The sequence below is a fragment of the Ursus americanus genome, chromosome 16, assembly GCF_024610735.1.
Source record: "Ursus americanus isolate L20-20 chromosome 16, mUrsAme1.1.p, whole genome shotgun sequence".
Taxonomy (NCBI): domain Eukaryota; kingdom Metazoa; phylum Chordata; class Mammalia; order Carnivora; family Ursidae; genus Ursus; species Ursus americanus.
Window position 1 is genome coordinate 51,058,006 of NC_142142.1, and position 24,384 is coordinate 51,082,389.

Below are 24,384 nucleotides of genomic sequence, written 5' to 3' on the forward strand. Positions count from 1 at the left end.
GAGTACCACTCTTTTCATTTAGGAGAAAGAAGCACATTGTAAGAAAAAAATTTTATTGGTACGAATATTAAGGAGTTGACCACAGAGTAACTAAGTGTACCTTTCCTTAAGGACCATGTCCTTTTGTGAAAAAAGTTGTCCTGAGTGAATTTTTTTTCTTCTGTACCCAATGTATTTTCCCATATAAAACCAAAGACATATCTCCCTGAGGAAAACTATTGATCCTAAAAGATGATATGGTCACATCTAAGAGTGCAGAAAACCTTTTTAAAAAATCATAGTTAGGGGCACTTGGGTGGTTCAGTCAGTTAAGCGTCTCCCTTTGGCTCAGGTCATGATCTCTGGGTCCTGGGATGGAGCCCCATGTCAGGCTTCCTGGTTGGCAGGGGAGTCTGCTTTTCTTCCTCTCTCTTTCTCTCTCTCTCCCCCTGCCTCTCCCCACTGCTCGTACTCTCTCTCTCTTTCAAATAAATTAATAAATAAAATCTTTAAAAAAATCATACTTAAAAATCCTTTGGATGATCTAAAGGGTAATTAATAATAATCTAAAAATGCTTCAACCATATCCTAGAACATATGGAAAGTAGCAAGGCTAATTTTTTTTTTAAGATTTTATTTATTTATGTGACAGAGAGACAGCCAGCGAGAGAAGGAACACAGCAGAGAAGTGGGAGAGGAAGAAGCAGGCTCCCAGCAGAGAAGCCCGATGTGGGGCTCGATCCCATAACGCCGGGATCACGCCCTGAGCCGAAGGCAGACGCTTAACAACTGCGCTACCCAGGCGCCCCGCAAGGCTAATTTTTTAAGTTTCGTGTAATAGTTCAAATGGCTCCATTAAAAAGAAAAATGTGGGCAAGCTGAACAGAAAATCCTTGGCTGAAAGCTTATTTAGCTTCTCGTAAGCCCTTTCCCCAAGCTGTTTTACAGCAGGAGACTATGTACTTACTCTGGCTGCTTTGACCTGTTTCTTGACACCCAGGGGGAGCATTTGGGCTTGACTAGGTGGATCCGGGATAGGAGGAGGGAGGGCAACAGCCTCCTTGCTGAGGTGGAAACGCGGAACACAACCCTCACGAAGACAGGCGTACATTCAGCTCATCCGGGGAACCAGGGCACACCGAGGATTTGGACGATGTGACCAAACAGTGCCCTGATTTCTATGTGATGGCAGAATTCACCACCGGCTAGCAATGCCCTCGTTTGGGAGTATATGGCATGTAAATATGGCATGGCTTCCTGACATACAAAACTTCTGAAGGATGCCCCGCTCGCACCTGCGTGCTCATGTTACGTTAGCTGCTCTTCAGAGCAGTAGTAAGTTGGGCCGATGTAAAGTGAGGGCTGGACTTTCTTCAAGGCCCTGATGGCTCCGAGAATCTTTGGAGCTATGTTGTGAGGTTGCAGTTCTCTTTCAGGCGGCTGGTAAACTGCCCTGAGGACAGGTGAAGAGTGCCTTTAAAATCATAAAAGGGTTAATGCATTACCCCCTACTGCTTATATTCCTTTCCGGGCAGACCTTAGCTTCTCAGAGGTTTTGCATCATTTCTAGAAGTATCTAAGGGCCTACGGTATCCATCAGGAATGCCTTGGTTTGCCCTTTTCAAATTCTAGAAACAAGCACAATGACATTACATAGGGAAATGTCTCATTTTCATCTCTGAATCTATCTTTTGCCTTTTTTTTTTTTTTTAAATCTTTTGCTTTTCTAGAAAAGAGTGAGTTGGTTACGGAGCTGATTGGGAGCTGGGTGGTGGCCAGCTCTTTGTCTCTATACTGGACTGCAGGGGCTCTGAGAACTCAGTCCCTGGGCCACTCCTCTGAGTTTGAAGCTGGGCGGGAACATACCTACCCACCCGTTTTCTAAAGGCAGCAGAAGTACACACTAAACGGTGAGTCTCACTGTGGACCGACTTACAAGTGAAGCTATCCTGGGTACTTCAGGCCTGTTGTGTAGTCTGCCATTTGTTCCTATGCTTTGGTGCCAGCTCTATCCTGCTCTCAAGAATTCCTGAAGTCCTTTTCTTCCTGGGTCTCAACTGAGCTCCTGGGTCTAAACTGAGCTCAGTCACCCTGGGCTTCTGGAGAAGCCATTTTTTCCTACCAGCTCCTCCCTTGACAGGGTTTATAATCCAGTCCAGGAAGATCTACCACTTTCTAGTTCTATGACCATGGCCAATTCTCTTAAGCCAGCAGTGCCTCATTTTCCCTATCTTCAAAATGGGGATAATAATATAATCTGTTTCATAGGGTTGTTGTGGATTCAGGGAGTTCACTTATGTAAACTGCTTCCTGTAGTGTCTGACACATTGTTATTTTTGACTGTGAGTTCCTCCCTAAACCTACCTCAGGCTTAGCACTCAAGAAATCCTTACTAAATGCATACATCTAAACTGTTTTCCTTGTTCCCTGATGATTTTCGCTGCACAATGCCCTCCCCAATTTTCCATGTTCTTCTCACCAGAGAGGACTCTTCAGGAAGCTTTCCAGCAAGTGTTTGTCCAAGTGCCCATAGGACACAGCATCTACTGGCCTCAGTCCATATAGGCAGGAGCACACGTGGTCTAACACACAGCACAGACATTTCAGTCATTATTAGGGACAAGCATGATCTGCATTTCCTCTTTGGAAGTGAGACCCATGCTCCATTTCCTAGTTTCTCCTCAGAGGCTTCTTGTCTTTGACACCCTCCAGAGAGTGCCAGAAGTTGGGGTACTTGATGCTCCAATGATGTCTATGAGTGGAGGAGAGGCTGGTGACATGGTTTTGGTGCTACTCCTGCAGCCTCCAGAGTAAAAGACTCTTTTTTCCTTGCCTTCCCAACTAGCTAGGTTTCTGTTGAGATGCCCTCCCCAGGGAGATGGTAAAACTGTGACTCTAGGGCCCAGCGCTGAAGTTAATGCAGAGGCAGGTGAGTGAGGTCATGAAGTGGTAAGCGAGCCTGGCCACACCCCATCATGTGTCTGGGATGGAATGAGCTCAACCAAGGAAAGGGCCTAACCAGCAGAAGAAGCTGAGGACCATGTCATCCTTACCCTCATGTGCTAGTCAAGGAGCCAATTACTGTTAATTGTGTTGGCAATTTGGAACAGCTACCAGGGAACTGATGCAAGGCAATCGTGGGGTGACCTCTCCGTCCCATCCTAGTGCCCGCCATTACTCATAGTCAGATGGGGAACCAGAGGGCTAGAAAACAGCTTGTGGTGGGAGTGAGTACATATGCGCTCTCCTCACACATTCATGGTGCCCTCGGTGTCAGTTTTGGATATTGTACATGCAATGACCTGACGACACAGTTCTGCCACATAGAGAGACATACAAGTGGATAGATCAGGACTGGACTGAAGGAATACCTTTTAACGTTGGAAGTGGTCACAGTCTTCTCTCTCTCCACCCCCCCCCAGCCTGTCAAAGACCATCGTGCTGTTGAGAGCCCAGTTGCCTATCCCTCTCCCATCCCCACCTAAAGTGGGTTAAGTTAATCTAGTTAATAAAAGCAGTGGGACACAGTAGAAGGGAAACCCAGGAGCTAGTGAGGGGCCCCGGGAGGATGTGGAATGTCAGATAGCAGAGGAAGGAAGAAAAAAGAACGTGAGATTTATTGTTGGAATTATACATTTGATCACTTTTAATGTCTTCGGAGAGTCCCTGTAAGGAGGGAATTCTTATTTTAGTATTTATTTAGTTTGCCTAACAGACGGTTTTGTCCTTAACCATGACGTGGCTCCCTGGACAAGGTGCACCACTGCTTCATCAGGGTTATACAAGTGACAGAAATAGGACGCAGGCACTGTGACAGTCATCTAGCTATAGAATTGTTCGCAGACGGGTGGGAGGAAAATGACGTAGCCTCTCTGGCCCTCACCCACCCAATGACTGGAATGCATGTTTGGGCTGGTTCCTCCACCCTCGAACACGCGAATCCCAGTTTCCCTATCCCCCCTGTATTCGGTGACTATCAGAATAGTTGTACCGGGTGAGTTGGGCTGTGTTAGGAGAAGGAATTTTACTGAAGAATTCCCCTGTCTCGCTACCAGCTTGGTTACAGTTTCTCGTAGCTATTCCTGCCTTTGCGGCCTCAAGGGCTAAAGTGGGACAAGGCCGGTATTTTTGGTGATGAGGAAACATTTTGTTTTAAGGGAGGCTGGGTGACTGCTGAACTGGGACGGAGGTCACAGCAGGGGTCTCCTTAGCCGTTCCCGGGGCGACTGGGGGCCGGCCTGGGGCCCGGCGCCCGGCACCCCGGCCTCGGGAGCGCTGCGGCGGCTGGGAACTGGCGGGCACGCTTGCGGTGCCCACCATCCCATCCCCAGAGGGGGGCAGCCGGGAGCCAGCGCCAGAGGAGCAGGGCCCACGCGGGAAGGTCGAGCTCGCCGGTGAGGTCACGGTTGCCATGGCTGCGGGCAGTGACGCGCGTCGGCACGTGACGCGCGGTTGCCATGGCGCCGGGCCCTGGCGGCGCGGGCGCCCCGCCTCCCGGAGTGACGTCCGCCAGGCCCCCCCTCTTTTTCCCGCCCCCCTGCCCCCTCCCCCCCGCCGGCTCCCCGCGGCCCGGGAGGTTTCACTGCACAACAAGATGGCGGCGGCGGCGGCGAGCGGAGCTGGCGGGGCTGCCGGGGCCGGAGCGGGGGGAGCCGGGCCGGCGGGCCGCCTGCTGCCTCCGCCCGCCCCGGGGCCCCCGGCCGCCCCCGCTGCCGTGCCCCCGGCGGCTGGCCCGCCGCGTCCCCCAGCCCCGGCCTCCCGCGGGCCGGTGCCTGCCCGCATCGGCTACTACGAGATCGACCGCACCATCGGCAAGGGCAACTTCGCTGTGGTCAAGCGGGCCACGCACCTCGTCACCAAGGCCAAGGTAGTGGCGCGGCGGGAGCGGACGGCTGCGGGGCTGCGCAGCCCGGGACCGTCCGTCCGAGTGTGGCGGGGGCAGGAGAGACCCGCGACGGGGAGGCTGAGGGGTCGGCGCGGCGAGCGGGGCTCGGGATAGTGAAGAGCGTTGGGGATCAGGGACACGGACGGGGAGGGGGCTGTCGGAGGGGAGTGAGGAGGGGGCGAGCCGAGGGTAGGGGAGTCCGGGGAGCCGGGAGAGGGAAACTCCGCGGCCAAGGGGGTCAGGGGGGGCCCTGGAGCGCGGAGACCTGGGGGACCAAGGAGCCGGGGATGGGGAGGGGGTGCTCAGCCGGGGCTCTGCGGAGGGTAGTGGAAGGGGTGATTGGAAAGAAGAGGTTTGGAACTCTCACGGAGCCGAAGACTGTAAGCTAAGAGGACCGTGGAACCAGCAATTAGGAAATCCTAAGGGAATGAGGGCAGGGGGGTAGGAAATGTGGACAGCAGGATGGGGGAAGACAAGGGTAAACTGGCAGCCGGGGGGAGTTAGGAGGGGAGCAAGGACGACAGGGACCTGTACCAGGGGTGTGTGGTGGGTGCAGGATACTGGGAGATATGAGGGATCTGGTACCTTATGACAGATGCCAATCAGCGTTTGATCGTCTAAGACTGATGGATGGTAGGAATGGGAGCCCGAGAACCGACGAGATTATTGGAGGAGGCGATGAAGAAAATGGGGAAATGAGGAGGAAGAAAATTACTTTGCTTTTCCGTAGGAAGGGGCTCAGGGAACAGAGGCCCAGGGCGCCCCAGGTTCATGGTGGCACTAGGTAGTTAGGGGTTAAACAATTTGGGAGAGCTAGGTTGCTGGTTATTTTTAGTTGTCGGAGGGTCTGGAATCATGGGCTTTGTAGAGCGCAGGGTGGGCTTTCAGCGGTGGGGTGGAAAAGCCTGGTGGGTGACCCAGTAGGTGGATGAGGAACCCAGACACTGGAGGATTACACTCATTGGGCCCTTTGGTTCTCAAGGGATTTGTGGAGCTGTAATAGTGAAATTGGCCAAGGTCAATTAGGAAGCCATATAAGTACACATATACGGTTTTACATAAAAATTCATTTTTTAGGAAATGTGGGTAGCCTTCTTCATTGGAAGTATTGGAATCAAAGTCATCAGGAGGAATCTTTTGGTTTTGAGAGGACCCACAAAGCCCATTTGTACTCCAGATTTCTTGCTTTGCTCAATCTCTCACTTCAATGAATACTTTCAGTGTAGTCATTCATTATATCTAAAACTGCAGTTTGTGTTTTCCTTCAACCTGATGAAGAACCCTTGTAGCTGCTGCTGCTTCCCACCAAAGCCACATCAATTCCTCACCTCCTCAGCCTAGCCCTTATCATTGCCAACCTTGTTTTTGCTTTTATGGCAATTGCTTGTTTTCAGAAGCCAGTAACTTATCTGGGCCTTCTCTCCTGCTCACTCACAACCTGAAGTTCCCTTTTCCCTCCTTTCTGTCAAAGCCTACAAGGGGCCCTTTTTACCAGGGTGGCAGGGTAGGTGGCTGTGGAAAATTGATTGGTCAGTTTCACTTCCTCTGGGGGGCCCCCTTCAGCCTTTTTGTCAGTTTTTATCAGAGGGCCTCAAGTCTGCAGGTCTGAGCTGAATGAGATACCAAAGTCCAGGGTTCTCTGATGTCACCCTCGGACCCTGAGGGGGACTAGACTGAGCCAAGACTTTGGTGCCTCTGTGCCCGTCCCCCCATCCCCCAGGTGTTTACAGTTCTGTTTACTGTTCCCTAAGCCAAAGTTATGTTTATAAACAGCCTTAATTATTCGAGAGCTTTGTTCCTTGTTTCAGTATTTCCTTTTTTTTTTTTCTTTTTACCTCCCCCTCTCTTCTCAGTAATCACATTGAGCTCCTGTGATTATTTTGCTCTGACCTCTGGGGGATGGACTCCATGAACTTAATTGGTTTCCTGGTTTATGGTATTTATGATTTAAATAATTTTGTGTCTTGCAGCCCTTGGATACACCAAAATATTGATAAAAAAAATCTGACAGACAGGGTCGTATGTTTTTGTAAATGTAATTGCAAACAGTTGATTCCTGGCTTTATATATAAAAGAGACATTTTTATCTTCGGTAGTCAGCAAAGCCCGTGGCTAATTATGGCTGATCTGCTTGCTTTCTAATTTTCATGTGTGTGTGTGTGTTTCTTGGGTTTTCTCTGAGGCCTTGGTGTCCTTTAGGACTGCAGCATTTTAAACATTAGCTTGTTTATAAACGGGTGTCACTGTTTATGTTGGTTTTTATCTTTGATCATTTGTGGTGTGCAGTTATGTAATTCATATGTATGGAAATATTTGAAATCCTGAATGAGACTGAACGAAATGGCCTGGACAATGAGTTGCATGTGTGCGAGGACCACACCAGCACTCATTTGTGTTTCTGTAGCAGTGTGCAATTTCCTAGTTACAGTTACAAGCGCCCTATCTTTTGCTGCTGAAATTACTCTGACGACACGAGTGAAGCTTAATTCACAAGGAGTTGTCATGTGCTCTGGGTGAACGAGGAGCATATTTTGGCCTGCTCCCTGGTTATCTGAATCCACTCTGGAAGGGATTCTTAAATGCTGACAGCTTAGATGTGCCTAACAGCTGTTGACATACAGTGTGATGGCCTATTAAGGCCATGGTGCGGTTATATAACGGCGAGGAAGGTGCCTAGCTAGGTACTAGTAGATGCAGGAGCTGCTGTTTCAGTTGCTCAGGGAGCTAGATTTTCCTCCCCATGCACTGCAGTATTTATTTGACTGATGCAGTCAGGTCACTTGGAACCAAAGAGAGTTATTATTTTTTTTTCCATCTGTTTCCAGAATCTATAATTTTTTGTTTCATCTTTTAGAGGTCTGTGATTGTTTTCTTTCTCCTCTTCCCCCTGTAAGCCACTGAATGGTCTGGGCTTTTCTTAAAACTGTGAGTAACAATCAGACTCAGGTAATTCAGATGCTTGTATTGCTTTAAGGAGGGCAGGTCATCGGTGCTTTCTGAACATCGGGGAAGTATTTACGATCACCTTTTCTTACATGCACCATCCATTCCAAGGACGGAGAGCTAAAGTAAACTTCATTTATTGACTAAGCTACTGCCCTCTGTCCAACAATAAGTGGTGAAGCTGGCTTTTTCCCAAATTCTGTGCACTCTCAAACGTCCTGGAGTGGAACCCTGGACTGAAGAGAATCAGTAGAGAAGAGGAAAGAGTTTCCTGTTAGGTTGTTGGTGACTTCTGCAGTACGGCCTTCGTGGGCTCAGACTTGATATTGGCAGCTCTGCGGTGCTTAGAGCATCGTTGCGGAACAGGTACCAGGAGAGGAGGTTCATCTGTGACCCACTTTGGTCAGCAGCTCACCCTGGCTGTCTTTTTCCTACCTTCTTTGATATCCCCCCCCCTTTTTTTTTTTTTTTGTGAGAAGTCTTAGTCTGAGATTTTCTGGCTGTGTTCTTTTGGTAGGACACTGTTAAGTATTAAATTGAAAAAAAAGGTTTTCTGCTAATTATACCTTTACTGATTGGATGAATGGGAACAAAGAGTAGATATATGTTGTATGTGTTTTAAGAATGTGTAACTGTACAAGCCATTGGTCCAATACTTATAAAGTGTTATTTCAATGCATATGTATCACGCGCTTGCTACGGGGGTGTGGTAAGAGCTTGAGCTTTGGATAAGGCTGCCTGGGTTTGAATCCTCTTCTGCTTAATAGCTGGATGATCTTGGGTCAATTATTTACCTTCTCTGTGCTCGGATGTGGTCATCTGTAAAATGAGATGACAGTAGTACTTACCTCACAAATTTGGGGGTTAGGAAGATTAAATAAGATAATATATGGGAAGGGAGTGGAACAGTGCCTGGCGCATAGTAGGCATATGGTAAAGTCAGTAGAAGCTGCTGTAGTAAGAAAGATGAGTAGGACAGAGCTCCCCTCTTTTTGCTTTTCATCTGTTTGGAACAGTCCCTGAATGCATATGCCATTTGTTTTTTGTAGGTAGAGGTCATCTTCATAGTATGCTTTCAGTGTAAAAAAATGAGTTAGCTATTATTTCAGATGCCACTTTGAGATATTTGGGTTGAACTCCCATGGACTATGGGCTAATTTCATGAAATTGACATTTTAAAACATAATTTTCCATTAGTTAAACTTTTTTTTTAAGTAAGTTCTATGCCCAATATGGAGCTTGAACTCATAACCTTGAGATCAAGAGTCACAGGCTCTACTGACTGAGCCAGCCAGGCACCCCTAAACTTTTTTTTTTTAAAGCAATTGTGAGACTTGTCTAATGAAAATTGGGACTAACACTGGCTTTTGCTTTGGGCCACCCCACATTTTTAGTGTGTTTGTGTAACTACTCTTTGTTACATTGGTGATGGAACAGAATTTATTTGAGTGCACTCCACCCCCCCCCCCCCCAGAGATTCACCTCAATCTGGTAGAGAATATGAAGAAATATTCCTACAAACTTAAGAATACATTTGCATTTGGGTGCACAGTGTGCTACTTTGAAGGCCAAGGTCAGGATTCTTAACTTTAGATATTACACACAGAAAACATTTTGCCCCGTGACCCTGTTCCAAATGTGGACCAGCCATGACATATGTGTGTGCTGTGTGGTTTAGTGCAAACTCATTTCCATGAAGGGAACGACTCAGAGTGGGCAAGCGGTAGTATTTTCACTTCTAAGTAAGAGTTTAATGGAGCAGAGTAGATGAAGCTTGTGTTCATGAGAAGGCCGAAAGCAAGATTCATTGGTAAATAGAAAAGAGAATTGTATCAAAAAGAAAATGAAAGGAAGATTATACTAGATACATTTGAGGAAGATAGTTCCATCTTTAGGTAATCTAAAAATGACTATTGAAAGACAACTGACTTCATTTTGATACAGTTATGATGGGGTTACTAACTTTGTTGAGATTTTGTGAAGAGCTAAGATTGATTTGGACTAGTTTCTCCAGAGTCAAAATACCAGTATTCCACTTTCAACATCAAAGCTGTTTATTTTAACATTCTGACTTTGGTGCCAGCTCCCTAGAAAGTCATAGATCTGGCTGAAGCCAGAGGTGCCCAGACTAGTTATTTCTGTGCCAGAAGCACTGTTTTCATTTTCCAAGCATCAATCTGGCGAATGTTTTCTAGTTCACGGCATGAAAGAGAACAAAATGGATGCTTTGAAGAGAAAAAGAAATGCTCTCTACTCACCAGCACCTCTTTAATTCTAAAAGACATCAATAATACCTTTGCACAGGGATGGAACCTTTCCCTTATCCATCCGTTCATTCAGCATGCATTTGCTGATCCAAATTTTGGGTCAGGTTCTATCCTGGGCTCTTGAACTTACCAATGACAAGAGAGACAAAAAGCTCTTGCCTTCTTGGAGCTTACCTTCTAATGCAAGGAGACAGGCAAGAAACATGTAAACACATAACTTCATATAGCGATGAATACCGTGAAGAAAATAAATGGGCTAGAGAGTGTCTGGGGGAAGGGTGCTGACACGTAGAGTTGTCAGGGAATGCCTTTCCAAGGTGATGAGATATATGTATATAGATATTTTGTAAGATGGTGGCTATTTTATTATTTTTTTTAGAGGGGGGGCGGGGCAGAGGGAGAGGGAGAGAGAGAATCTTAAGCAGGCTCCATGCCCTGATCACAACCCTGAGATCATGACCTGAACCTAAATCAAGAGGTGGATGCTTAACCGACTGTGCCACCCCGGTGCCCCACAAGATGATGATATTTGAATTGACACCTGAATGATAAGAAAAAGCCAGTCTGGGAAGATTTGGAAGACAGAACTGTCAGTGCAGAAGGAATGGCAAGTATAGCAGTTTTGGGATAGAAATGAGCTTGGTTTATCCAAAGATTAGACCCAAGGTCATGGTGCCTAGAGCTTAGTGAACAAGGGGAAGGATAGTAAGGGGTGAGGTCAGAAGGTAAGGGGCCAGATCATATAGGTCTTATAGGCCATTTTATGGAATTGAGTATGAAATAGGATTGGCATCAGAGGATATCACAGCAGAGCTCTGGTATCATCTGACTTATAATTTTAAAAATTCATGCTGGTTATTTTATGGTTAAGGGTAAAAATGCTTTTTTTAGTGCATTCTTCAGGTAGGGGAGGTGTTCAATTTTAACAACTTACATTCTTTCACATCTATAAGAGAATGACATACATTTTCCATATAAATTAAACATGATCAGCCAACAATATTTGCTGATTTGGGGGGCACAAAAAAGATCTTAGACATGTTCTATTCCACCTCTTTCTTTTCCAGAGTCTAGAAAGATGGATTTCATGGAATTTAGAATCTTAGGCTTTTAGGGACTAATTAAAGTAGTTCGGACCAATTATCCATTAGATTTTTGTCTCTTTGGTATCACCCCTCCCCCACCTCCAGTTTGCCCAGAATCCTACAGTTCGTTAATGGGGGATTTGGAATTAGAATCCAGGCATCCCTATTCCTAGTTAACTGTACCCTGACTCCTCTAGTCATAGAAAACATTGTCCTTGCCATCGTGATCCTTTATTAAAGAAACAAGATGTACCTACTAATTAAAGTCCAAGAGATTTATCATTTCTAGTAAAACAAATTCCAAAAGTGAAATGCCATGATAAGAGAAAAAGTTTCCAAGTAGGGAGGAAGACTGAATATACCAACACTGTATTTCACCTGTCCTTTTGGCATTATTTCACTCTTTCATTTCTGTCATTTACCAGCAGTCCTCCATGGGTCCGTTGCTTTGCCTTTAAATCCTGCTCAAATACCCCTTCTTGCCCCCTTGACTTGACTGAGGCATCAAAAAAAGCTTTCATGGGGTGCCTGGGTGGCGCTGTCAGTTAAGCATCTGACTCTCGGTTTTGGCTCAGGTCGTGATCTCAGGGTTGTGAGATTGAGCCCCGTGTCCGGCTCCATACTCATTGAGGAGTCTGCTTGAGATTCTCTCTTCCTTTCCCTCTGCCCTTATGCTCGCTCTCTCTCAAAAATAAATAAGTCTGTAAAAAAAAAATATCCTTTCAAAATACTAAGGAAGTAAAAAAAGGAAAGCAATGAACACAGAAAAGGCAATGACCGTAAACACAGTCTGCCTTATATAGTTTTCTTTCACCAGTGTATCTAGTTTACTCCCAGGGAATATGAGTAATTATGCTTTTGCTCTGTTGGGCTGGTCTGGTCTGTCTTTGAAAGGACCTTTCTGAGATGGACTCCTTACCAGATCACTACCAATTTCTAGGGCATGGTGCCATCTTTTAACTCATTAAGAGGACTGGTCACCAAGATATATACCCTTGATGACGCAGGGGAGGGCCAGTTATCTAGGCCTCCTCTTATGTGGTTCTACTCTCTGGTTTAAGAGTTACACCCAGGGGTGCCTGGCTGGCTCAGTTGGTAGAACATGCAACTCTTGATCTTGGGGTTGTGAGTTCAAGCCCCACATTGGGTGTAGAGATTACTAAGAGCTACTATGTCTGTTCCCCAGTGACTGACCTCACTCATCAGGTGAGTCCCTGCTTCCTTCTAATAGTGAGTACTTGGTCCCTTTGGCATAATAGTATAGTTATACTGTCTCGTGGATGATTGATAACATCCAGAGAATGAAAATTATATACATTCTCAGGGACTTTGTCCTAATGTAATAAATAATTGTTAAATAACTGGCCTACGCAATGCCTTTGAGAAGCCTCAACAGCCTTGGATGAATTAGCTTGAAAGGGCTTGTTTTGGATCTGTTCAGAATACAGTTCCTTCAGCCACTACAAACCTGTTGGATGAGCCATGGTGAGGTTCTGCTTAGGAAGATATTTGTTTAGGAGGTGTGCGATCCACTGAAGACAAGAAAGCTCTGGCTGCTACTTACGTCATGGAGGAGTTTAGTTTGTCAGAAAGGTAGGAATGAGATTGTGAATACTCAGCCTCATTTTCTAGAAACTGAAAAGGAAGGAGAAATACACCCATGGCCTGTTCAAGCTTGTCTGTGTGGGCTGCGCTCACTCAGTTGGATACTTTTGGCTGGTTGTCTTAGACTATGTTTAAGTTTTGATTAGGAAGTTCTGAGAATTTTCAAATTTCTGCCTAGTTTCAGCTCTAGTATGTGCATGCTTACCAGCAGTGTGCTTTATTTACTTCCCATTGCTCCCTTCCGAAGAACTGAATGCCGAGATTCAGGTTAGCTAGTCACATTTCTTTAAGACTGAGTTTTTTTGGGAAAGAAATTTTTCATTCATTCATTCTAGCCATCCATCCATCTATTCATCCATCCATCTACCCAGTGAACTTTTGAAAAATTATTTATCAAAAGCCAGGAATGGATGCTATCTGGCACAAAATTCAAAAAGTTCAAATTTATATATAATGAAGTTAAGTTGGCCTGCCACCCCAGTACTTAGCCACACAGTTTTTTTTTTTTAGTCTTGTTTCAGAAATATTTATTAAGCTCTCCTCTGAATCAGTCCAAATGCTGTTTGTGACATGCTTGAAGTTTCTAGAAATAATTTTACTTAAAGTTAAAAAAAGAGAGAAAATAATCAAGCTTTTAATGCTTGTTAGGAGGCACAGTGTGTAATTTAGTGTAAGCTCCATGAGGGCAGGGGTTTTACTCTGTTGTCTGCTGTTGTGTTCTCAGTGCCTACTCCAATGTCTGTAAATACTCATGTAGTGAATGGATATCAGAATTAAAAAAAAGGGAGCTGAGTTTGTTTTTATAAACCCTTAATATATCTTAGAATTTTACGATCAAAATTTTCTATCTTCAGTTAAGACATTAAAGAAAAGTAATTTTCTTTTTTTTCCTCACAAATCTCTGGGTAAGGAGATGCCACAAGCTTTCTGGGCAAGTAATTTATTTTTGGCATATCTCAAACTTTCATTATTAGGAAGTTCAGTATATCCAAAGTAAATCCTGCCATTGAAACTCTAGTCCCTTACTTTGAAGGGAAGGTTCTTTGGTATCCAGGCTCCTGGTGGGTTATCTCCTTCAGAAGGCCCTGAGGTATATTCAGCATGGCCAGCTAATGCCTCGCTTTGTCTCTTCTGCCTTGGAGCCTCTCTTCCTTTGCAGACTTACCAGTCTGTCTTGGGCTGCTAGCACTTCCTGAAATAATTTTAAACTCTGTGTTGAGTTACCTCTGGTTCTTTTCTTTATACCAAGTGATCGGATTTAAAAACAAAACAAAATGACTTCTGGGTCACTGGCCCTTAACTTAAAGGGGTTACTTTTAATGGTCCTTATTACCTTTAATGGATTAATTCAACTAGTATTTGTTGTGTCATCTGTATGGAAAAAGTAGCAACTACTGGCCCTACAGGACAAGAAGATAAATTTTATTCTCTTCTGGGTAGACTGTAGGTGAAGTTAAAGGAGTAGTTGAATGCTTACAGCTTGAGCCTGATAGAGGAGGAAGACAAGAGGTAGCCAGCATAAACTTATGCAGCCCAATAGCTTATTATTATTAGACTTTCTTCTACCCCCTTGCCCTGTTTTTGTTTTTGTTTTTTTGTTTTCCTGATTATAAAAGTAATTTTTGCTCATGGAAGAAATTTGGGGAAACCTCAGGAAATTTTAAAGAAGCAAAGGGGAAAAAAAAATCACCCTAATCCTGTCACCTAGAGGCAACAGTTATTAATATTACAAAATACATAATTGGGATCCTATTGTTATACTGTTTTATTCCTTTTCTCTTTTATCATTATAAGCATTTTCCCATCATTGGAAGCTCTTTGTAAAAATCAATTTTAATGGGTGTATATGCTTCCATTGTCTGACTATCATTTTTTGAAACTATTTTCATAATTGAAGATTCTTCCCAGTTTTTCACTCTCAAGTTCTCTGTGTACCCATTTTTGTACATGTGAAGTCTTTGATGCACTTCTGACTTTTTGCTCAGGATAGATTGTTGGAAGTGAAATTACTGGGTCAGAGGGTACACATGTTTTTAAGACACCTGATACCTGTGTTGCCACATTGCTTTCCAGAAAGGTCGTGCCAGGGTTAGCCTCCCGGGCATGTCCGAGGAGTCCTCCTTTCTTTATCTTGTATCCCCTCTGCCTTTGGAGGCCCTGCTTTGCCTCTGAGCCTAGGGTGTCAGCTGTAGGACAGGTCAGAAGAGAGTTAGGAGCAGCTGCCTCTTCTTTCCTTCCCTGAGCCCAGCTTGGACTAGGGAAGAGCAGAGTGAATGTGACTCTTACCTTTCAGTCATTGGTGAATCATCATTCTCCCCTGACCTTTCACAACCAGATGCAAACCCACATTGGAGAGCCTTATCTGAACCCTGGCTTTTAAAATAACTATTCTTTGGTGAACCGAGTGAGAATTTCAGAGATTAATGAAGGTTGTAATTTACCCCTCCCTCTTTTTAAAGGTAAAAAGATGGTGAAGGGAATTGTAAGGGAGGTAATTTTGTGAGTAAATACGGTGATGCAGCAGCCCTGTTATGTTTGGATTTGCTTATGTACTCTATGTGTTAGTTAGGAGGTTTTCAAGGGTAATTGGGCAATATGGGATATTGTTCTTAGAATGTTTTGGGTTTACTACTGCTGTATTTTGGGCATCCAGTGATAGGCTCATTTATCTGCAAGAGAATACCTCTTATGCAGTAAGTCTGGATTATGACTTGCTTGGTTAATTGGGGTGAAAAACAAATGAAGTCGAGAAATCAGAAATGATGATACATACATACTTTTAGTATTTTAATTTAAAATATACATAGGCATTCATTCACTGATTTTTTTTTTTTTTTAAAGATTTTATTTATTTGACAGAGAGAGAGACAGCCAGCGAGAGAGGGAACACAAGCAGGGGAAGTGGGAGAGGAAGAAGCAGGCTCATAGCAGAAGAGCCTGATGTGGGGCTCGATCCCAGAACGTTAGGATCACGCCCTGAGCCGAAGGCAGACGCTTAACTGCTGTGCCACCCAGGCGCCCCATTCACTGATCTTTTTAAAAGTGTTTATTATGGAAAATTTCACATGTAAGCAAAAGTAGAGAGACTAGTATAATGAACCCGCATGGACTCATCATCACCCGGCTCATGCTGTTACCGCCTCATGACCAATCTTCCATCTGTACCCCTTCCCCATTCTTTCTCTCTAGCTTATTTTGAAAGAAATTACACAATCCTATCATTTTATCCAGAAATATTTTGGCATGTATCTCTAAATGAGGATTCTTTTTCAAAAAACATGACACCGGGACCATTATCCTACCTAAAACAACAGTAATTCCTTATTGTCATTAAGTATCAAATCAGTGTTAAAATTTCCCTGTCACACATATATATATATATATATATTTTTTTTTTTCTCCTTTTTTTAGACCACTTATTTGTTTGAATCAGGGTCTAAATAAAGTCCGTGCATTATAATTGATTGATGTCCCTTAAGTTTTTTGTTTTTTTTTTACTTTGTTTTACTCTATAGATTTCCCCTCCTTGTCTTGCGCTTTGCAATTTGTTTAAGAAACACATTGGTTAATCTTTTGATGTAGGGCCAAGGCCTTTCTTTGTGTATTGATGTCTTGATTGGAGTTCCTTCATCTTGTTTGCATTAAACATACCCATAGTTTATCATCTATGATTTCTAGTTTGTTTTGCTTTTTTAAAGCAGAGCATGAATTGAAAGGCATTTGTGAAGCAGTATGAGTACAGAATCCCTCTTGAGTTTTATGGTTCCCTCCCCCCCAGTCTTTTGCATCTGTCTCATCTACATCTCATTTGACTTTACCAAGTCTCTTTAAGCATTCAACTTTGTTTTCATAGAAACAGGCCTTTCTTTTCTCCCTGATTTCACATAACTAATAACAAGAACACCTGGTAAAAATAGGCTTGGGAGAAAACAATTTTTGGTAAGCATGCAACTCAATGGGCGGGAGCAGAAATGTCTAGGAGTAAGTGGCCGTCCATTGGGTCCAGGTTGTATGTTGGGACACCAGTTGTCTCACAGAGTGAAGGGGAAGCATTGGTTATTTAGGCAGGTTGGTTGGGTGGAGGTGGGTTAAGAGAGCTTCTACACAAAGGTAACATTATAAATAAGTGAAAGTTGTTAGAAATTTGGGGACAAGATATTTTATAGAGTCTTTTATTTATAGTGTATACTTCAGGGTGGTATTTTTGTCCGCGTTAGTCAGTTTGCATGAACGGAACTGAATTCGATAATGGGCCAGTGTGGTTAAAAATTTGGTGAGGCAACAGCCAGTCTCTCTGGTTTAAAAGGTTTATATCTGTTCACTGCCAGTGCAGTGCTCCGTGGAACACGTTGACATTTTCATGTAGTAAGTTGTTTTCTGTTCCTGGCAAAAAAAATCTTGGTTCATATGCCACAAGAAGCAGAATTGTTTTTATTGTGGAAGGCAGGAGCAGAGCTCTGTGTTTCTTATTTGGATTAGTTGGGCACCTGCAGGATTTCTTCTTTCTTTCGCTTCCTGCCTCCTGTTGTCCTTTCCTTCTGTCAAAATGTTCATTATAGCGTTGCATAAAGCAGCATTCGGACAATAGCTGAGTTTTTTTTTAGTAGCTCGTTTTTCCAAACCCTCAAAATAATGTTTTTAGTGATTGCATGTTCTTGGCTTACTTTCCATTTCTCCATCAACAGTGATATTGTTATTCTAGTCAAATGGGACAGTTGTATTCCAGCAATGATCTCTGTGTCTAAGTCAGCTGCAGAGACACCACATTCATATATTATCCCGAACTATCTCACATGTATACAGTAGTCCGGGGACATAACTAAATTTGGGGGTGATACTTTTGGACCTCTATAAAGGATTTTACACCCCTTGCGAATAAAATCACTCGTTTGAAACATGTTGCTCATTGACCTCTTTGACATATGCAGAGGAGTGTCCAGTGATTTCAGCCTGCTGCCTCTTCTGATCTCATTTTTCTTCTTCCTTTTCAGTCAGCAGCTGCATCCAGTGCCCTGCTCTCATTGAGCTCTTAGTAAAAGGGGGACTGTTCTACTGAGTCACAGCCTCTTACATCAATGGTGGTTAGTTGTTTTTTTTTTGGGGGGAGGGGTCAATGTGGACTCCATTTTGGAGTCACAATGAATTTTAAAACCAAATTTCAGTTGTGTTACTCCTAAATTTCTCTTTTTCTTATGCTAGTACTAGTGTTTTCTGCTTTTCCAGCTCTTTGGGGAACCTTATGGGCCCATCCAAATTGCCTGAGGCAGTCCATGGCAATGACTTGAGCATTGGTTTGGGAGTAAAGGCACATGTTGGGAGATTTGATTTTTGATAGCTGGCAGTTTTCTTTGGCCAAATCACTTAACCTCATGGTGCTTCCAGTTTCTTTTTTTGCTTACATTATATATATATAAAATATATTTATAATATATATAATATGTATATATTTATTTTAAGAGCTTTATTGAGATGTAACTCACATATTATGCAATTCACTCAGTTCAGTGTTTTTAGTATACTCACAGAGTTGTGCAACCATCAACACAATCAATTTGAGAACATTTCCGTTCCCCTTAAAAGAAATGGCAGGTACCTATTAGCAGTCATTACCTGTTTCCTCAGCCTCCTTCCTCCAGCCCTAAGCAACCACTAATCAATTTCTATAGATTTGTCTATTCTGGACATTTCATATAACTAGAATCATACAAAGTATGGCTTTTTGTGTCTGGCTTCTTTCACTTAGCGTAGTGTCTTCAAGGTTCATCCATATGGTAGCATGTGTCAGAATTTCATTACTTTTGATGGCCAAATAATATTCCATGGTCTGGGTAGGCTGCATTTTGTTTATCCATTCGTGAATTGATGGACATTTGTGTTGTTTCTGCCCTTTGCCTATTATGAACAATGCTGTTATGAACATTCACATACACGTTTTTGTGTTGGACATATATTTTCATTTCTCTTGCATATATATACCAAAGAGGGAAAGTGCTGGATCATATAGCTCCATGTTTAAATTTCTGAGGAGTGGCCAAACTGTTTTCCAAAATGGCTGCACCATTTTCCATTCCCACCAATAATGTATGAGGGTTGCAGTTTTTCTCCATCCTTGCCAAAACTTGTGTTCTTTCTTTTTGACCTAGCTATCCTAGTGGATGTGGAGTGATATTTCATTGTGGTTTTGATTTGCATTTCCGTAATGACTAATAGTGCTGAGCATCTTTTTTGTGTGCTAATTGCTGGTTTGTACATCTTTGAAGAAGTATCTAGGTTTTTGCCTGTATTTTAGTTGGGCTATTTGTCTTTTTATTGTTGAGCTGTAAGAATTCTTTACATATTCTGGGGGCGCGTGGGTGGCTCAGTCATTAAGCGTCTGCCTTCAGCTCAGGGTGTGATCCCAGATTTGTGGGATCGAGCCCCACATCAGGCTCCTCCGCTGGGAGCCTGCTTCTTCCTCTCCCACTCCCCCTGCTTGTGTTCCCTCTCTCGCTGGCTGTCTCTCTCTCTGTCAAATAAATAAATAAAATCTTAAAAAAAAAAAAAAAGAAAGAATCATTATAAAAAAAAGAATTCTTTACATATTCTGGATACAAGTTCTTTATCAGATACATGATTTACAGATATTTTCTCCCATTTTGTGGGTTGTCTCTTCACTTTCTTCATGGCTCTGTTTGCAGCACTAAAGTTTTTAATTTCGATGCACTAGTTTCTTAATTTGTCAGGTTATTCTAACTCTGAGATAATATGCTCTGTTGTGAATATTTTCTTCTATTTTTCTCATTCTCTTCCTTTCTCCCACTTTCAGGTAGTTCTCCCTTTTCCAGGGCGTTTTGTAGCCTCGAAGTCTCTTTTAAAACATCTGTGTATGTATCTATCTGATACATGTGTCTTACGACATAAGCAAGCTTTACAAATATATAACATAGGCAGTTGTTTCCTCTCTCCAGAGAAAACATTGTTAACATTTTATAACCAGATTTTCCTATTCATGTGTTAACATTTTATATTTTTCAATAAAAAGGGATCATACCACACATATAGTTTGCTACTTGTGTTTTAATTTAAATAGTATATGTTTCATATTCTTTCATGTTAGTACATTTTGCCCTGGTCTCAGTCTTTTTAATGGCTGCAAAGTATTCCATTTTAGGGGAATACTATAATTTATTTAGGTTGTACCCTATTGATAGGTTTAGGGTTGTTCTCAGCTTTTATTTATTGATTTTTATCACAAATTATGTCTGTTAATATTTCTGCACACTCGTATTTGCACATTTGTGCTAGTGTTTCTTTTCTGTTCCATTTATTTGCTGTTGCATTATTTACTATTCAGAAGACTCAGACTTAATTTTTAAAATAAAAAAAAAAAAAACAAATGGAACAGTTTTATTAGGTCCTACTTCGAGTAAATGTCCCAAAAGTTACGTATTCTTTTCTGTTAGGATATTTACAGTGTTAGGATCTTTTTTTTGAAACTAGGTTCTTAATTTTCTCCATAATTTAATAGAATAATTTCACTAGGAGAGGAATGCCTGCGTCGAAGTATGAATGCTTCAAGTTTTATAAATGTTGCCAAATTGCCCTCCAAGAAAGGCCAAGCTAATTCACTCAATTCAGGAGTGTACCACAGTGCTCTCTCTGTTCTCTTTAGCACTGGCAACCAGCCATCTTTTTAGAGAGTCAGTCTGACAGGTAAAAAAATGTCATTTTAATTTATAGTTATTTATTAGTGAATTATCATTTAATTTGTCGATTGGCTATTTGTATTTCTTGGAATTGTCGGCATCCTTTGTCTACTTTTCTGTTGTGCTTTTTGGCCTTTTCTCATTATTGCACAATAGCTTTTTGAATATTAGGGAAATTAGGTACCTCTAAAAATATTACAGATATGTTTCTGTGTTTGTCTTGTGACTTTATGTGTATATGTATTTTTAAAAAAATATAAAATGTAAACATCTTTATGTAGTCAGGTTTTTCTGTTTTTTAGTTTATGGCTTCTCATGTGGTTTCTGTCCTCATTCTAATCTTATAAAAACATTTACCCATGTTTTTGTCAAGTACTTTTATGGTTTCGTTTTTAAATTTAGATCTTTGCTTCATGTGGAATGCATTTTGGTTTAAAGCGAATGAGAAGGGATCAGTTGTGGAATTTGCTGGAGTTGTAACTTTACATTTATTTTTGTGGTTATTAATAGTTTTCTTCTCTCACTGGACTGTAAGCTCCATGAGGGCAATGGATAGTGTAATTTTTCCCCCTTGTTCTTATTTTCAGTGTTGAGCACAGTGCCTCCCTCATGCTATGCCCTCTGTTTACTATCTTTTTCTCCAGATGTCTAGCTCATTGTATCCACACAGTATCTTGAATAATTATTTCTTGCTTGATTCTATTTTATTTTTTTTAAGATTTTATTTATTTATTTGACAGAGATAGAGACAGCCAGCGAGAGAGGGAACACAAGCAGGGGGAGTGGGAGAGGAAGAAACAGGCTCCCAGCAGAGGAGCCTGATATGGGGCTCGATCCCATAACGCTGGGATCACGCCCTGAGCCGAAGGCAGACGCTTAACCGCTGTGCCACCCAGGCACCCCTCTTGCTTGATTTTAAAATGCAACTTTATTACAAAATCTCCAGATGCTTGGGTACATTTCCAAGCTCTTTTAATTCATTGATTGTACTGTCTTTACTTGCTTTGATACTGTGTAGCTTTAATTATTATAGCTTTCTCCTACTTAAAGCATATTTGGAAGGTCAGCCTCAAACGTTCTTAAATATACCACTTTGGGAAGCCCTGTGATCTCCTTTAGTAAAACTTTTTGCTAGCCCTTAGAAAACATTCATTTAACTTGCTGATTAAACATTTAATCTATTCTGAGAGTCAGCCTGCAAAGTGGAAATGATTTGGGGGTGTTACTTGCCAGAGTTTTTCTAGTATATGACATCCTTAGTTCTGGCTTGACATCGTAAGTGTTTTTTCAAAAATTCTCATTTTGTAGTCTTGGGCATCTCTAGAAAAACATAACATTTTTCTCACAGCCTTTTAATGCAGAATACACAGGGTAGGTGGCAGAAAAGGCATCAAGAAATTATGTTGGCACCCAGCTGACAGCAAAGCAGATAGTGGAAAAGCTATTATTTAAAAGTGGTATACAGGGGCGCCTGGGTGGCTCAGTCCGTTAAGCGTCTGACTTCAGCTCGGGTCATGATCTCAGGGTCCTGGGATCAAGCCCTATACCATGCTCCCTGCTCAGCAGGGAGTCTGCTTCTCCTTCTCCCTCTCTCTCTCTCTCTCTGTAATACGTAAATAAAAAATCTTTTAAAAAAGTGGTATACAGAATTCACATCAGCAACCTTGATTTTTCACGTCATGCATGACACATTTCTTTCCTATGGTGTGCAGTATTGGATTGATTCATTGGCTATGACCTGAGTGAAGTTCAGGTAACATTGCTAACTGACCATTTTCTGTTTTCTTTAGTGTACCCTCTGCTTTGTAAAACATTCAGAATCCTTTGTCCAGTCGTCCTTATGCAGAAACCAACATTGGGGTCTTATGAGTGTTAGAGAAGTTTAATGTCTGGAGAACAGAGCTAATGGAACAGAGTGTACCAATCGTGAAAGAATCCTTGCTTTTCTTTCTACTGGAACAGTATTCCAGAGTACTTCAACAAAACTCTTAATTCTAAATAACTGCTGATTTACAAGTGTATTTTCAGACGGTTACCCATTTTCTTTGAAAAAAATAGCGGTTTTGTTCTTTCAGACTTTTCTTTAATAAGCCTAACCATGGATTCTAGAAATATTAAAGTAGAAAAATACTCAAGTAGGTTTGTTTGGGACCCTTAGTCTCCACCCTGGAATTAAATACCACTGAAAATAACCCTGGAATGAAGGGTTTTTGTGTGGCAGGACTAGTGGACTTACACGATTCTTCCTTTTGCAAGTCTCTGTTGATGGAAAATGGGCTTACTTTTCTCTTAGTTGTGTTCTTGACTTTTCTCAATGCTAGTCTTAACTGCGAGATTTTGAGGTAGTTAACTGTTCGAGCACACCAATGAACAGCTTGTTAGTAGATGCTATCTCGTGTTGATGAGGTTCTCTGGAGATTTACTGTGCTTGCAAAACACCTGTCTGTATTTGAGCTGTGGTAGGTGGTTGGCTTTTGTGTTTGACTGGAGATTTGCTCCAAGGAAAGCAAATAGCAGTTGGAAAAAGGGAGAAGGGAAAAGAAGGAGTCAGCAAATTTCTATATGCTTTCATTGAAGAGATTTCCCAATTAGAAAGCTTTTGTAAGCTTGACCTTTTTGCACTGAAGTAACCCAGCATTTCATTATGTATTCCATTGAGGTTTTGAAGCTCTGTGCCAGAAAGTGAGAACCAAGGTTGGACGTGAAAGGAATATTCAGAGGGTGAAGCTTATAGTCAACAAAGTGCTACTTCATAGGCCGGGTCCAAAAATCACCCGCCTGCCGTAGGAGAGCAAGCGTGGAGGTAGCGCCTGCTGCTATGTCGAGCGGTGTTTTCGGTCCTGTTACGTCATCCCAGCATGATTAAAGTCAAGTTTAAGGCAATATCATTTAAAACCTAGGTTTGGGAGAATGTTGCCCCGTCAGTCTTACCCCGTGGAAGAGTTATTTTGTAAGGTTTGGAAGGAGTACTTTTCTGCCACATGGGAGGTAATTAACAAAATTTACTCTTCTCCGAATAGGGGATGGTCTGCATCATTGCCTTCTTGTCATTGAGTGATTTGCATGGATCCTATGGTCGGTCTTGAGTAATTAAGACACAGAACTTAGTCTTTGGTTCAGAAAAGTCAGCATTGGAATGGATCCCTGAACTAGCCCTGAAAGTAGGAAATGTTATGGTCCAGAGGTCCCTTCTAGGGCACGCAGTAGGACTCTAAAGACAGTAAGTTTTAGGAGTTTATAAATAACGTCGAGTGTGGAAATGCATAGCACACAGATGTAAAATTAGCAAGTCAGGAAGTTTGACTAGAAGGAGTAAATTAACTCTAGTCACTTGATGGAATGAGATCATGGAAGAGAACATAGTTTGTGTTAGGCGGTGGTAATTGTGATGTTGAGCCTGGCCCAGGAAATGAGTTGTCAGGTGTACCGTCACCCTCATTAATGGTTCCTATTATTTCTCAGGTTTATAGTTGTATGAAGAGATGATTTTCCAGCCCCATCTAGGGGTTCAATATTTAAAAGCTACGAAAGAGTGAAACAGAAAAGTTTCCTGCCCACACATAAACTGTTCCCATCCAGATCGCTTTCCCATAGGTACTCAGTATTATCAGTGTCTTATATATCCTGAGATATTTTATATGTATATAAGTAAATGTGTATATGTATTTACTGTACTCCTCTTTTATTTTTGTACCCCTCTTTTGAAACAAACTGTAGTAAATTCTACACACTAGTCTGTGTCTTTTTTTCACTATTATATCTTGAGGATTATTACATGTAACTATATAAGGAGTTTTCTAATTAAAAAGAAATGCTTTACAGTATTCCCATGAAAGAATGTTATCATTTTTTTTTTTAGTTGGTCCCCTTGTGGATGGCTGTCTGAGTTATTTTGAATCTTGCTAATATAAATAATACTAGAGGATTTTAAGAAA

At 42.3% G+C, this 24,384-nt stretch overlaps 1 protein-coding gene across 6 annotated transcripts in view; it reads left to right on the forward strand.

The window, feature by feature from the left end:
* The first annotated feature begins 4,547 nt into the window (after positions 1-4,547).
* The window catches only part of SIK3 (SIK family kinase 3), a 238,388-nt gene continuing 218,551 nt past the window's right edge, over positions 4,548-24,384 (forward strand). For all 6 annotated transcript variants that reach the window (XM_045797834.2, XM_045797838.2, XM_045797837.2 and 3 more), the window contains exon 1: positions 4,548-4,846. In XM_045797834.2, coding sequence (XP_045653790.1) covers positions 4,574-4,846 — 273 coding nt within the window. In that variant the 5' untranslated portion in view covers positions 4,548-4,573. The remainder of the gene's footprint in view (positions 4,847-24,384) is intronic.